This window comes from Nansenia antarctica, assembly GCF_963989245.1.
Source record: "Nansenia antarctica genome assembly, chromosome: 1".
Classification (NCBI taxonomy): domain Eukaryota; kingdom Metazoa; phylum Chordata; class Actinopteri; order Argentiniformes; family Microstomatidae; genus Nansenia; species Nansenia antarctica.
In genome coordinates, this window is record NC_137674.1 from 5843520 (window position 1) to 5860046 (window position 16527).

Consider the following 16527-nt stretch of genomic DNA (forward strand, 5'->3'; position numbering starts at 1 on the left):
GAATCACACCTCAACATTCAACTCTTCTGTCTGAGATTACAAAGATAATGGGTATGGGACATGAGGCGGCTATCTATTATAAAATGGTTTTCCAACAGACGGTTAAGGTATCCTATGCATTGATGGTAATTTGGTCAGTTGATTTGAAAATTGATTTCACAGAAAAAGAATCGGACAAAATATGTGAGAACATTAAGAGAGTATCGAGAGACATTAAAATTAGATTGATCCAGTTCAAGGTTCTTAACCGGTTCTACTGGACCCCCTCCAGGATGTTCAGGCTGAAGCTCAAGGACAATGCTGATTGCTGGAAATGTTGCAGGCCGGAAGGGACCCTGGTTCACTTACTTTGGGAATGTCCTATGATTCAAAATTACTGGCGAAAGATCCACGAATGGCTGCAAAACATTACCCAGGACAACTTTGAGTTCTGTCCGAGACTGTATGTTCTCAGTGATCCACAAATGACGTCTCTATGTGGAGCTGCAGAATTTATTCAGACCAGAATAATGGTTGGAAAACAAATAATTATGAGACACTGGAGGAACGCAGGGGAGCCGTCTTTCCAGGAATGGCTTATGGAGTTGGCAAAGGTGGCAGCATACGAACAAATGTCCTTCAGTACTATGGACAGAACTGAACAATACACAGCAAAATGGGGAGGCTACTTGAGATATATTGCTAGTCGGTTGTAAGACCTAAGTTGACAAATTGGATGAGTGATAATCTATGGGTGCTTTTTTATTTATTTTATTTTTATTTTATAGTTTGTTCTTTTTTTGTATTATTTCTGTTTGATGACAGCAAGACTTATTCGGTGATATTGTTACCATTTTATACAAAAGTTGTATAAGTCAAGAAATGTGTTAATTGAAAAATTCAATAAAATACTGATTACAAAAAAACACAATTAAATACACCGGCGTCAAAATGTATAACTGTGACTTACCTGCTTGAGCCAGTGTGGTCTGTCAATTGCAACAATCAGATTGGATACGAACAGTTGCAATTGTGTCTTGTACACATCAGACTTCAACTACAACTCTGAGTCCTGCCACGTACAGAAGTACTCTGACGATACAGCCATAGTGGCGTGCGTGAGGGATGGACGGGAGGGGGAGTACAGGGATCTGATAGGAGCCTTCAGCGTCTGGAGCGAGAGGAAGGGTCTGCTCCTCAATCAAACCAAGACCAAGGAGCTAGTTATAGACTTCCGTAGGTCTAACCCACCTCGGTTGCCCATTAACATCCGGGGCGAGGATATCGAGGTGGTGAAGACCTACAAGTACCTGGGGGTACATCTGGACGACAAACTGGACTGGTCCACCAACACAGAGGCACTTTACAAGAAGGGCCAGAGCAGGCTGTACTTCCTAAGAAGACTTAGGTCTTTTGAAGTGTGTGGAGAGATGCTGGCCATGTTTTACCAGTCTGTCATGGCCAGCATTCTCTTCTACGCTGCAGTCTGCTGGGGGGGAAACATCACCAAGAGGGATACCGGACGGCTGGACAAGCTTGTAAAAAAGGCGGGTTCAGTGGTGGGAAGGAGCCTGGACTCTCTGGGGACGGTGGTGGAGAGAAGGACTAGGAGTAAGCTGCTGTCCATCAGGGACAACCCCAACCACCCCCTCCATCATGTCCTCGCTGGGCAAACCAGCAGCCGCCGCAGAGGGCGGTTCATTACGATATGCTCCAGGACGGAGCGATATAAAAAATATTTTATCCCGGCTGCACTAAGACTGTTCAATGGCAACTAAAGCAGCAGTCGGGGTCAAGGCTCCTGAATTTGTATTTATTATTATTTATTTTAATCATCATCATCACTTTTTTAGTATTTTAATATAATAACTATAGCCATCTTTTTTATCCACTTTTTTATCATGATCTCACTGTTTTTTGAATTGAATTGAATTGATGTTGCCCCAAATTAGACTTATTTGGAGTCTTCCAACACCAAGGGCATCTAAGTGGAAGTGATCGATTCTTGTCTGTAACAAAATACAAAGCCAACAGTTGTATTGCTTTTACATGGTTTTATCATTATATGCTTTCTATTTGAATCATTTTTAACACAAGGCAGAGCAGGAGATTTTCAGTCCATTAGTATGTTTTTCATAGTTGCAACCATTTCCAGCAACATGGCAAAAACATATACCTTGCTCTGAGCTTCATTAGGCATAGGTAACATGCATGTATAGACAGAGCTTACATTAAAACATTTACCTGAATGTGCGGTTCAATGACAATGTCATCAGAGAAAAGCTGGTTGTTTTGGCTGAACAAGGTCCCAGTCTCTGTTTCTTGTCGTTTCCTCTCCACTACACCCATCTCAGACATGCCAGCGATAATGATGTTGGTGTTGGCCTTTGTTCTGCGGGGTGCTTCACTGCTGGGTGGTGAAAGATCTCCTCTCCTCTCTCTCTCTCTCTCTCTCTCTCTCTCTCTCTCTCTCTCTCTCTCTCTCTCTCTCTCTCTCTCTCTCTCTCTCTCTCTCTCTCTCTCTCTGTATAGTCAACTTTTTAAGTGAGACTTAATAAACAGTATAATGGATGTACATTCAAGGGTGGTGAAGCAGGTAGTGGTGGTAGTGGTCATGTGGGTCCCTGCACATATGGGTATCATGGGAAACGAAAGAGTAGACAAACTAGCTAAACAAGCTGTAAAAAAAAGGAAACATAGACACTGACATCCAAATATCAAAATCAGAGGGAAAAAGTATTGTGTGGAGGGAAGCAAATAAAAAGTGGCAGCAACAGTGGGACCAGGAGACAAGGGGAAGACAATTATATGCATTACAAAACAGAGTGGGTGGTGTGAGAATCAGGGGAGGAAATAGAAAAGAGGAGGTGGTAATGTCCAGACTAAGAATAGGGCATAGTAATCTGAATGGAACTCTACACAATAGGAAAACACCGACAGGTTTATGTGACTATTGTCCTGTAATAGAAACAGTAGAGCATGTTCTTATTAACTGCAGGAAATATGCGTCAGAAAGACAGGACATGATGGAGGGACTGAACAGATGGGGACTGACGAGAGAAGGTGTGGAGGGCGTATTGGAGTGTGGTGGGAGTGGACAGGGCAGGAAGTGTCTGGTCACATTTCTCATGAGAACTGGCCTGATAGGGAGACTGTGACGAAATGGACAATGTAGGAATTGGATAAATCCAGAAGATGGCAGTAGTGCAACGCGAAGGATGCAAGCTGCCGTTAAACCCAACAGAAGAAGAAGAAGAAGAAGCAGAAGAAGAAGAAGACGGAACCGGATGTGAAACAAAGATGGTGGATCAGTAAACGCACACGGTGCTGAGACCGAAGACAACACGAGTCATTTATTACGTTTATAACTGTGCCAGAGGGCAAACATTACAACATGTTCACTTATTACTCAAAGACTGGGAAAGCGACACTAGCTTGAACAACAACGGAGGCGCCGACCTGACGGTAGGAGTTGGAGTGATTGATGAATGAAGCAGAGAGCTGCTAGATACAATGATCAGTACCGAGCTGCGTTAGTGATACAAGATCATTATTACATACTTGTTCATTACAATCAAATACAATCATGTTCATAGATGTGGCTTTGTTTGGCTAGTTAACCAGCCAACTCTGTAACATTACCCTAGTGAATTACTCATGACATGACGTAGGCCTACTAGTTCCCTCTCGTCCGCATTTCAGACAGCAAATGTTACCAGCCCTTTATAAACAAGCACAAACACTTTCCACCACTTATCCATGGCACTTCATTAAGAAAGGAAGAGGCACTTTTTGTTAAGTAAAAGATTGCATTTCATGTTCGAAAGGCGCTATATAAATAAAGCTTTACTTACTTCTTACTTACTTACTTACTTTTACACTGCTGTACTGAAAAGGTACTGAACCGTGACTTCAAAACCACAAACTGAAATGTGTCTGTAACGTTACACCCCTATATATTTTAAATGTAACAATACAAACCTGATCTTTTCAAATCTGTAATCTCTTACCTTTCAATAGCTATTTTAATTTCGTCTGCACTCTTATCCTGTGGCCTGTAAATGGTATTTGAAATGTCAAATGCCAAAATCATGGCATAATCAGCCTATTTGCTGTGTTGTCAACACAGAAAAAGCTAAACTTTTGGTTTTCCCTTGAAAAAGAGGGGGCCACATATTAAAGAGCTGTAATTCCTAGACCCTTCCTCCAATCTGGATGTGAATACCCTCAAATTAAAGAGGGTATTTAGTCTGCACTTTAAGGCCATATGCATTCTATAACTGCAACTTGAATATGTTTCATATGTAAACAGCTAAAATAACAACAATTCTGTCAGTGTCCAAAATGCATATATATATATATATATATATATATATATATATATATATATATGTACGTATATATGGACCTACATATAGCTTGGCTACTGTTTTCCACTTCTGGTAAAAAAATAACATAAAATATGTTTTGATTAAATTTCTTCACTCTTGTTTTAATATTTTGATCATCTTTATTCGTAGGATTCCCTGCACTGTGAACTCCCCATCTGGGCAATGATGGATGCTTCTGCTTGTTCTGGTCATGACGACATGCGCCAGTGCTACGTCCAGTGTGGGACAAACATGGAGGATATTGTGAAAATACAGCAGCGAATTAGAAAAGGCGGACAACACCATTGTGGTACAACTGATCAGTAAGTCATACACATGCTGTGAATCCTGTCCACAAGTAGCCTATTGTGTTCACAGGGTTCGACAGTAACGCTTGTCCGGAGCAAGTAAAACATTTGCCGGATTTGTTTGCGCGAGCCCGATGACGCTGCTGGATCCTGGATACTTTTAACTGTGTGCAGGAAGAACAACAGACGGCATAATAATAATAATATCTTCACTCCACGATCATCTAGTCTGGTCTGGCGCCTGCGCCGTCTGTTGTTCTTCCTGCACACAGGTAAAAATATCCAGGATCCAGCAGCGTTGTCGGGCTCGCGCAAACAAATCCGGTGATCCGGGCAAGCGTTACTGTCGAACCCTGGTTCAATAATTCACCATAGGGTGCCAGGTGTACAGTATGCTAATGGTGGTCATTGAATTGATATGATGAATTATACTGCCAGGTGCATAACTATAATCTTAGCCAAGTCATTGTATTAGCTCAGTACATTTCAGCAGCAGCTAAACATTTGGTAATTAAAGGGCAGAACTATAAGCACATCAAATAGATGAATGTCATGTATGATAACGCAGCAAGCTTGCTTGAAAGGGAGCTGCCAGTCAAGCGTGCAAAGTCCACGCCCATACAGCCCTCTGTCTGACCAGGAAGTTGAGCCTAACTAGAAGATTATTGTCATTTTGTCTTGGACACAAAATACAATTGGAACCGTTTAATGTCTATTTTCCAGACCCTTTAATTACAAAGAAATGCAATCAGTAATCCATAGATTATTGCATTTGCAGGACATGTCCTGTCAGTCTAGATGGGCTTTCAGTGACAGGGTTTCCGCGGATCCTTAAAAAGTCTTAAAAAGTCTTAAATTCATGTATATAAAATTAATGCCTTAAAATGTCTTAAATTCATTACAAATGTCTTAAACTGGTCTTAAATACTTTACCCAAACGTCTTAAAATTGTCAGGGCAGGACTATTTAATTTTACTTTTTCTCGCGGCATTTTTCTATTGAGCAAACGTTTAATTTCATTGAGTAGCGCGCAGACTCCTCCCCCTTGCGTTCCTTTGGTTATAGTCAGCTGCAGTGCTTGCTACCTAGCATTAGCCAGTCTGCGAGATGGGGAAGTGCAAGTTCAACGAGAGGTGGCTTGACGACAGAAGATTTTGCGATTGGCTTAAGTCCACCGGCTACCCAGAAGAAGCAAGATGCACTGTGTGTAGGAAAACATTCAAACTCGGCACCATGGGCATTAAGGCGGTTGAGAGCCACCTAAAAAGCGAGAGGCATAAAACGGCTGCTAAAGGCCAACAGCAGACGCCAGGAATCTCCCAGTTCTGCGTGTCTGCCCCGGGCTCAGCGCCCCAGACAACGGCTGCCGCTGCTAGCAGCACTGCTAGCGATCTCAGAGCAACGTTTGGTGGAACACCTACACTGAAATCGGAGATTGTGTGGGTTCTCAATACAGTGGTAAAGCACCAGTCCTACTCCTCCAACGAGGGGATTGGAGATATCTTTCGGATTATGTTTCCCGACTCCCAAATCGCCACTACATTTGCTTGTGGAAAGGACAAGGCGTCATACATAATACGTTTCGGATTAGCTCCTTACGTCAGAAACGAGCTGATCGCGAATGTGAACGAGTCAGTTTTTGTTCTAATGTTTGACGAGAGTTTGAATCATGCCACAAAAAACAAGCAACTCGACGTGCACGTGCGGTATTGGGTCGGCGATCAAGTGGAGTCGCGTTACCTGGGCTCGCAGTTCATGGGACACGCTAAAGCTCAAGATTTACTGCAACACTTCAAGGTAAGTGCATTTTGTCAATGACAAAGTATTAGCTTTACATTAATTTTGGCAGATACTGGCAATGTCATGTAGATTCAGTATAATAGTAGGCGTACCATAGGGAATGATGCGGTGTAGTCTAGTCATTTCCACGTTATAGAGAGCCACAGAGAGGGAGAGGGGACGCGGGAGCGGGCGGGGGGATGGTGGGGAGAGAGAGTATCTAAGGGCGTAGGGAGAGGGAGTAGATGGATGAGTTATAGTTTGTTAACTGAGGATGTGTGCAGACAGAATGTTAAAGTACATTGAACCATTGGCAATCATGCTATTATTATTGTTATTATAATCATCATTATCATCATCATTTATTATTATTGTTATTATTCTCATCATATTCATGTCATTCTCAGGAGTGTGTGGAGAGACTGAACCTGAGGAACATGGTGTCCATCTCCATGGATGGACCCAATGTTAACTGGAAGTTTCTGGAGCTTCTACAGCAAGAGCATGCTGAGCAGTATGGTGGTGCCCAGCTGGTTGTTGTGGGTAGCTGTGGGCTCCATACCCTACACAACGCATTCAAGTGTGGATTCTCCATGTGGCAACTGGAGAAGGTAAGATGATTATAACTATGAGAAGTAATCTTTCATTTGTCCCACAAGGCAAATTGGAATATTACAGCAAGTGGACACTTGACAGGATTTAAAGAGAGCATGAATTTACAGATGTTTCATACTATTAACTCCTAAGTTATTTTTCTAAGGGTTTATGCAATCAAAAGTGTCTGCACACATTATGTGTACAGTTCAGTCATTCTGTCAGTTTAGTTCTGGTATGTGTCTGTGTGTGTGTGGTCTACTGGGGAGCGCTGCTGGTTGAGCAGTCTGATAGGGCAGTGAGGAAGGACCTGCAGTATTGCTCCCTTACACACTTTGTGTCATTCCCCATGAGAGATGATGGCTAATTCAGCATTCTCCTCTCTCCCACCAAGGTGTTGAGAGCAATGCACTTTGTTTTCCACAATACACCAGCGAGGAGGGATGACTTCATTGCCCTCACCAAATCCTCAGTCTTCCCATTACCATTCTGTGGCCATCGGTGGATTGAGAACCTGCCAGTTGTGGAGAGGGCTATAGAGGTAATTAAAATCTTGATTTATATAGCACCTTTCTAAACAAAGTTACAAGGTGCTGCACAATGTATGATAAAATAGACATGCATGATAAAATAATACATACACATGGTGGAATTAAAGGTATGGCCATCACTGGTGAAGTATGTGGATGCAGTGAAGACAAAAAAGTTGCCAAACCCTGGGACAGCGTCATTTGACACCATCGAAGCAGCCCAGGGAGATCCGCTCATCTTGCCCAAGCTACAGTTCTTCATGGCCATCTCAAGGACCTTCACTCCCTTTCTCACAAAGTACCAGACTGACACACCAGTCATGCCATTCCTTGGCAAAGATTTGGCTGACTTGTCCAAGGTAATCAATTTAATAATGAACAATCAACAACAAAAGCAAAACAAGTTGAGTGTGTGTGGGCATGCTGAATGTGTGTGTGAGCAGGGAGAAATGGCAGATGCTACTGGGTGGCTTGATTAATTAAACTCGTCCTTAGTCAATACATAAAATTACTGAAAGATTATGTTTTGGCTAAGTAAAGGTTACTTATCATACTGTTATTGATATATTGCATATGTGATATGATATTATTTTAAATAACTATATAGAAATGCATTTCATGGTTAATGTGGTTATCAAAGGTACTTGCTTTACAATCATCATGCATTTTCTTGTTACCCTTTCAGAGTGTGCTGAGGCGTTTCGTCAAGAGGGAGCATCTCAATGACATCACTCCACTGCAGCTGGTCAGGCTGGATGTCGCTGATCAGAAGAGCTGGGTCAACCCGAAGGAAGCCGACATAGGCCTGGGTGCTGAGGCAGCCCTCAAGGTAATTTAGATGTATTACTTAACTTTATATCAAATGATGGTCCATATACAGGCAGGAGAGAATACTGTGTTAGGCCATTCAGTTGTATTTAAAACACATTACCCATCTGTCAGGACCTCCAGAGAAAGGGGACCGTAGGGGAGCTCACTGCCCTAGAGTTTAGGAAGGACTGCATGACGGGTATGTCAAATATCCTAAAGAAAGTCCAGGACAGGAGCCCCCTGAAGTACCCCATCGTGAGACAGATGGCATGTCTGGACCCCACAGTCATGTACGCCAACCCAGACGGATGCCAGGGAAGAATGAAAAGTCTAGTGCAGAAGTTACTGCAAGACAAGCAGTTGTCTGGAGGTGTCTCTGCTGGTATGAATAGTTAATAGAAAAGCTGGAAATGTTGTCCCTGATTATTAGCCAATGGACAATTGGACATAAGCCTGTCTGCTAATCAGGATTAATCATGTAAATAATATTTCACATATTTCCTTTCATCTGTTTTGTTATAGGTGATGTGATTATCCAACAGTTTGGGAACTTCCTGTCTGTTGAGGCTAAAAACGAGCACTTCCTGTCCTTCCGGCCCATGGAAACCAGGCTTGACGTGTTCCTGCATGGCTACCTCAGCCAACCCTACCCTGAGCTCTGGGGTTTCTGTCAGAAGCTTCTTCTCCTATCCCATGGGCAGGCGACAGTCGAGAGAGGCTTCTCCATTAACAAGGAGGTGGAGACCGTTAACATTCAGGAGGACACTGTCATTGCCCAGAGACTGGTCTGTGACTATGTTGCAGTTTGTGGGGGGGTTGCCAATGTCCCTCTCACCAAGGAGCTGCTAACTTCGGTGGGATCAGCAAGGTCAAAGTACAGAGAACACCTAGACCTGGAGAAGAGGAAGAGGCAAAGCGCTGCACAAGGGCAGAAAAGAAAAGCAGCAGAAGAGCACATCATCGAGCTGAAAAGGAAGAAGCAAACTCTTCTAGTGGTATCTGATTCTCTGGAGAAGGATGCAGACAAGTTTGCTGAGCAAGCTGAGGGGAAGTCCGGCACCTTGATGGCTCAGCTCATCACAAAGTCTAACGTCCTCAGGAAGAGATACAAAGAAAAAATGTGTGATTTGAAAAAAATAGAGGCAGAACTGGAGAGTAAGGCCACAGAATTGAGGCTCATGCCGTGAGTGTGTTAAGTAGATGGGGTTTTTTTGTTAGATGTTTCCGACCAACTAATTGCACTTTTAATTTAATTAAGTTATTGAACCAGAGCTTTTATGTTCAATAAACAAAACAAGTAAACTTGAATGAGTCTCATTGATTGACATGCTATGCTTGTATTGTAGTACAGTGGAATCCCCTAACCATCGCATATATATATTTTTTCGGTCTTAAATTCCATTTAAAGTGGCATTAAAAAGGTCTTAAAAAGTCTTAAATTGAACTTGCTGAAACCTGCAGAAACCCTGAGTGAACTGTCATTTATAATTGACTCTCCACTGTTTGTGCCTCCACTGTTTCTATGCAGGTCCTCTTCAGCTCATGTAACCATGTATGAACCAGGGTCCACAGAGTCCCCCGGATCTGGCTGTGGTTCTCCAGCCCTGAAAATCACACAGTGGGGTCCAGAGATGGTGGCAGTGAAGCTGGAGGAAGAAGATGTAGAGGAGAATGGTGTGATGGTGAAAGAAGAAGTGGAGGAGAAGAGAGTGATGGTGAAAGAAGAAGATGGAGGTGCAGCTGTAATGCAGAAGGGTGTGATGGTGAAAGAAGAAGATGGAGGAGAAGAAATGAGGGAGGAGGGAGGGATGGTGAAAGAAGAGGTCGAAGTAGAAGTGGAGATTGAAGACACGGATGGTAAGTCTTTGTTGTATAGTTGTGAGGGTCATTGCACTGCTGTAAAATCAATGCTGCCTGTGGCAAGGCAAGTTTATTTGTATGGCAAATTTCATACAACAGGGGCAATTCAAAGTGCTTTACATACATTATTTAAAAATACAGCAAGAGGAGCATAGCAAGAAAATAAAAACGACTGAATAAAAGCAAATATAAGAGGCAGTGTTTCCTCCAGGAATTTTTACAATGGTGGCGGGTAGTGCTGACCGCGCGCGCAGCATGAAACGCGCACGCGCGCTCAAAACAACGACGTAAAAAAAAAAAAAAAAAAAAGGGGTTTCCTGTACTTCTCCCGTGTGTCTCTTATTGTCTGTGTCTGCATGTTTTTCCAGCATGTAATTCCGTTGTCAATAAAAACAAAAACACTGATCTGACGGTTTTTTTCACAACGTTATTACTTGTCACTTTAAGCCCAGGAGGGAGTTAGCGATTAGCGATGTTTAGCTTAGCTTAGTTTAACAGAAGTATCTTCACTTTTAACATGACTTCCCGTGGTCGTAGAGGGCTGGTCGACGGCTTAAAATGACCCTGTAGACCTTATCCAGCTATAGTCTTGTGTTTCTACCCCGGGCATAGCCGGTGTTATTCACGGACAAACACTCCTGTTAGAGTGGTTCTAGTACACTGGACATAGGTAACACATAGAGAGGCTTCTCCTCTCTCTCTCCATCCTACACTACACTACGCATCCTATACTACACTACACTACGCTAGCTCGCGGTGTTCGGGTGACAGCCAGGGCGCGTTCGTAAATACGCTCTGGAAATCTGATCAGCACTCACGGAATGCCTCTTGTCCAATCAAATGACTTGGTCCCTTTATGACGTTGAACCCAGTGTGCGCTCCGGGGCTCTCAGAGCGAATTTACGAACGCAGCCTCAAGTTCAATACTCGCGACACACACGGACTGGTCCAGTTTCAGCGCTTGTGGGTGTGTCTAGCGCTGTGAAGGTCTGAAAAGCGGCCTAAATTTTTTTTTTTTTTTGGGTTGAGAAATCTGAATGGTGGCGGAGGAAATTCCATCGTGGCGGACCGCCAAAAAAATGAAATGCATGTAGAGGAAACACTGAGAGGTAAATAGATAAAACATTTAATACGACAATAGTTCATGGATAAAATACATTGATAGAAGTGTTTAATCATAACTGCTGCAAAACATGAAGGTTTTCAGCTTAGATTTAAATATGTTTAGGGTTTGCGCCTGTTGATTTCTTCAGGGAGTTTGTTCCAGGAGCATGCAGCAGCGTGACTGAAAGCTGCTGCACCGTGTTTTGTTTTTACTCTTGGAATTATTAGCTGATTAGTCTCAGCTGACCTTAGGGGCCTTGCGGGAATATAGGGTGGGAGGAGATCTGATATGTATTTTGGTCCAAGACCATTTTCTGTGAGAGACTGGTAGCCAGTGTAGGGATCTCAGGATTTGTGTAATGTGTTCAAACGTATTCATTTTTGTTAGGACCCTAGCAGTTGCGTTTTGGATGAGCTGCAGCTTACGAACAGCCCCTTTAGATACGCCTGTTAGTAGATCATTACAATAATCAAGTCTACTTGAAACAAATGCATGGATGAGTTTTTTTTTTCCAAAGTCTTATTTGGACATGAAACCTCTCATTCTTGTTATGTTTTTCAGGTGATAGTAGGCTGATTTAGTTATCGAGTTCATGTGGCTGTTGAAGTTTAGAGTCTAGAATTACACTAAGATTTCTGACCTGTTTTTTAGTTTAGAGAGCACTGACTTTCGATCTTTTGTCAGGTTTACCGAATACAATTATCTCTGTTTTGTCCTTGTTTAATGAAGAATGGACAGACTCTCACATGTTCATTCTTCCCACGGGCAGTTCAGTTCAAACCCTGTATGTCTGATATGTTTGGAGACCATGGCGATTATTAAAAGCGGCAATGTAAAGCGTTACGAGACTAAACCCATCTTTTGAGCAGAAACATACACACTCAAATCTGAACCGAGGACAGAGAAAATACACGATACAGAGTCCAATATGATCGATCCACCAGAATTCAAACACATTCATTCACTGCCCAACAACGTGCTAATGAATGTTCCCTTAAAGTTGCTTGCGTTTTGCGTCAACATAAAACACATTTACTGACGGTCAAGGAGTGCATGAGTGGTAGCTGAAACCTTCCTTGAGGGGAAACAAAAATAAGAGTTTTGTGAAAAGATCAAGCAGATACCGATGTACCTATTTTATTTTATTTTTGTATTAAATGTTTAAATGTAACCTTTATTTATACAGGTAAAAAACACATTGAGCCCCAAGGGCTCATTTTCAAGTGTGACCTGTTCACCACAACCAAATACAATACAAAACCTGGCCTACATTGTCTAAAACTAAACTAAAACTACATAGTCTAAAACTAAAACTAGTATAAAACAGTCTAAGATAATCTAAAACTTTCCGTCAATATAGTCTAAAACTAAACTAAAACTACATAGGGCCGGTTTCAGAGACGAGGCTTAAGCCTAGTCCTGGACTAAATCACACTTTCAATGTAAAATCTCCATTGAAGATGTTTTTTAGTCTAGGATTAGGCTTAAGCCTTGTCTGTGAAACCGGCCCATAGTCTAAAACTAAAACTAGTCTAAAACAGTCTAAGATAATCTAAAACTTTCCGTCAATATAGTCTAAAACTAAACTAAAACTACATGGTCTTAAAACTAAAACTAGTCTAAAACAGTCTAAGATAATCTAAAACTAAACTAAAACTACAGAACCAAAAACTAGACAGCTAAAGAGCTAGGGACAGGGAGGGGTCAGTAATGGGCAAAAGGGAGGGTCAACTTAATTGCAGTGTGGGCACTGCAACACCATACTGGGGCGCAGTATTCACTAGTTGAGGGCTAGGGCTGCCGTGCGCCTTGGGTCCTTGGGATTTGTAAATGAAAATATACCAGTGAAGGGTTCGGCGGATAGAGAGAGATGACCAGTTAACCAGAGAGTATAGCACACAGTGATGCATAAGGGGTTTACAGCCTTTATCTGTACACCTATGTACCTACAGATACCTACGTCAGCATCATCAGCCACAAGGGAAACCGAAATATTAACCCAGGACATGCTAGCAAAACAGAAGAGAGAGGGAAACTGAAGCTACACTTTATATTTAGTTTTTAAATTTATTTTTCAAAAATTAAGCACTTTATTTTAAGATGCACATTTTTCCAAAGCTCTGTTATGTATCTTTACATGTAAATGCAGCCCTTATTTTACATGAGAAAAGAACATGTATTAGTACTTATAATCTCTCCACTTCAAAGTGAAAATCTACAATATTGTTGAAATATTATTGAATTGTACTTTAATATGTATATGTACTATATGTTAGGGATGCTCCGATTTATCGGCCACCGATTTAAATCGGCCGATTTCACTCCAAATGACTCGATCGGTGATCGGCAAAAATGGCCGATCGCAAAAACCGATCTCTTTTTTTTTTTTTTTTTTTTTTTTTTCCTTTTCCTGGGGAAGACAGATAACTGAACAGAAAACATAGGAGGACGTAACAGTATGTAAACCATGAAGGCCACGTTTATGATGTCTTTTATACAGCCATATCGACTGACTTGGGCTTCAGGCCCTAACTGGGTGATAGGCCAGACCTTTACTATGCCATAAAAATGGGTCTGCGTTTGCTTGGTGCCTAATGGATCAAAACTTTTGTCTAAAAAGCAAAAAATATTTAGGCTATCCAGTCAGTTATGTATTTTAAAAAAAATCGGTATCGGTATCGGTTGATCTTGAGGAAACAAATCGGTGATCGGTATCGGCCCCAAAAATCCAGATCGGAGCATCCCTACTATATGTATATATGTTACGGTACATGTGGGAAAACTAGGGTCAGGGTTAGGTGCTACGTCGACTTGGTACATGCTGACATGTCTAACCCTAACCCTAATCCTAACCGTAGCACCCTAGCACCTAACCCTAACCCTAGTTTTCCCACATGTACCGTATTCCCACATGTACCTTAACATACTGTATATAAACCCCTCAAAAAAAGTTTGGAAACGTTATTTTGGTTGATTAATCCTCACCTTTAATAATACCAATTGGTATTGTATTTTATATCGTTGGAAAGCCTGATTAGTCACCTGTACAGGGATCATGCATTCATGGAATGAACAACACAGCTAAACATGTGGGTAGCGGCCCAAACATATTTGCCAAAATCCCCTATATTCTTCTGTTGGTATTCACTCTCGTTTTGAGTTGCTTGGTGGATTGGATGATTGCACTCTCCCACAGTAATAAGGAAAAAACAACACATGTTGGCCATTTTACACTGTCAGGGACCTCAGTCGTGTGTGGAAGATCCATACGCAGTCACAACAGCTTGGCACCTCCTCCTCATGCTGGTCACCAGCCTGGTCCCAGAATCTGGAGATATGGGATTGCCACTGTCAATTAGGTGCCATTCAGGTGCCAGTCACACACCTGTGACTGACATACACCTGCCAGCACTTGAAGCTCAAAACGAGAGTGAATACCAACAGAAGAATATTGCAGGGGATTTTGTCAAATAATGTTGGCCCGCTACCCACACGTTTAGCTGTGTTACTCATTCCACGAATGCATGATCCTTACAAGTTGTACCTCGTTGTAAAGGTGACTAATAAGGCTTTCCAACGATATAAAATACAATACCCATTGGTATTATTAAAGGGGAGGAAGAATCGACTGAAATAACGTTTCCAAACTTTTTTTGAGGAGTTTATATATATGGCACTGAATCATAACACAATAATAATTAGTCTAACAGGTGGATCAATAAATCCGATGGCCAGTCAGGCAAACAATTATATAGTGTCGTTGTCGATCAATGATCGACGTCGTTATATGGAGAACATTTATGAAATAGGCAATGAATGTACTGTATGTCCTTTCAGTCTGCCTCCATCCATGTGGATGAACCACCCGACCCAAAGGCCTGAGGTGTTGTAGGAGGTAGTGTTGTTCCGATACCGATACTAGTATCGGCATGGCCACCGATACGCACAAAAATGCTGGTATCGGTATCGGCGAGTACTAACAAATAATAACACCCGATACCAAACTTCAGCTGCATTCGTAATTCGCTCTTAGAACGCTGGAGCGCACAGTGGTATCAACGTCATAAAGGGACCAAGCAATTTGATTGGACAAGAGGCATTCCTTGAGTGGTGATCAGATTTCCAGAGCGAATTTACGAACGCACCCACAGCGTCCCGCAACTCGGTGAATGAATTGTCTCCGGTGACGGTGTGAAGACACGAGAAACATTCCATTTTTAAAGTTGAGCAAAGTAAATAGGATTTTACAAGTCCCGTTAACAAGTATATCATCACCTGTGATCGGCAAGCATGGCCCCTAAGGATTATGTGGCAGAGAAAGGTACGTTTTGTTTTACCGGCGTTACTCATACAGACAGTGTGTGGTTGAGTTGCTGCTACTGTTCAATGAACAGAACATGCAAAGCGACAGGCACTGCTGGGGATGAAGAGCTATGTAATGTTATACGCGTAACTAATAACTAGCTATCGTTCTTGACTTTTGATTTCAACAATGGTGCCACGTTTGCCCACTTTTCACCAGGGTAACTAATTCTGTTGGCCAATGCATGGTAGCTAAAAAACCAACCCCGTTTCATGAAGCACACACCGGACTGTCAAAGTTATAAAAACCAGTGTCTAGAACTTTTAAGTCTACTTGCGTTTAGCTAGAAACTTTGCTAGGAGTCTCCGACTAGAAGGTTTAAACCCTAGCAGCATTCTTTGCTTGTCAGGCTTCAAAACTACCCGGATGGAATAACTCGGAAGAAGTCCGGGCCAGTCTCCGTGTCAAACCTAGTCGAATATGGAAGTGATTTCACAAATTCATTGAACTGCACTTTGACAAATCGTGTGCCTTCATATATATTAGTACCTGGCCACATTCTTCTTTTGATGGGCGACACCGCCTTCACTCCCCAGTCCCACAGGCCGGCCCTGCTGTTATGATTAGTTACAGAACCAAATGGTACCTTGATTGAGTTGGTTAATTGATTTTTGATTATACTTTTCACGATACCAAACACCCGATGCCAGACTAAGTGTTAGCAATAATTTTACATCGAGGTGAGTATGCGGCTCAAAAAACATGGTTTTTTGTTTTGTTTTTTCAAACGCCGTGGTATCGGATCGGTACTCGGTATCGGCAAGTACTGCACGGTCAGGTATCGGTATCGGTATCGGGATCAAAAAATGGTATCGGAACAACACTAGTA

The 16527-nt window shown here is 42.2% G+C and overlaps 1 protein-coding gene across 1 annotated transcript; it reads left to right on the forward strand.

Annotated features, from left to right (window-relative positions):
* Positions 1-5687: 5687 nt before the first annotated feature.
* On the forward strand, positions 5688-9776 carry LOC308176029 (uncharacterized protein). The gene is made up of 6 exons (XM_080550628.1): positions 5688-7047; positions 7425-7571; positions 7689-7919; positions 8246-8389; positions 8503-8752; positions 8893-9776. Exons 1-6 carry the CDS (start codon positions 6874-6876, stop codon positions 9555-9557), a joined length of 1611 nt encoding a protein of 536 aa, XP_080406754.1. The 5' UTR covers positions 5688-6873; the 3' UTR covers positions 9558-9776.
* Positions 9777-16527: the final 6751 nt, after the last annotated feature.

Bases quoted from the DNA above. Each gene is read 5' to 3' on its own strand.
- LOC308176029 (XM_080550628.1), top strand. From the start codon at position 6,874: ATGGTGTCCATCTCCATGGATGGACCCAATGTTAACTGGAAGTTTCTG. The intron at 7,048-7,424 runs GTAAGATGATTA...TCTCCCACCAAG, and splicing joins CCATGTGGCAACTGGAGAAG to GTGTTGAGAGCAATGCACTT. The intron at 8,390-8,502 runs GTAATTTAGATG...CCCATCTGTCAG, and splicing joins GTGCTGAGGCAGCCCTCAAG to GACCTCCAGAGAAAGGGGAC.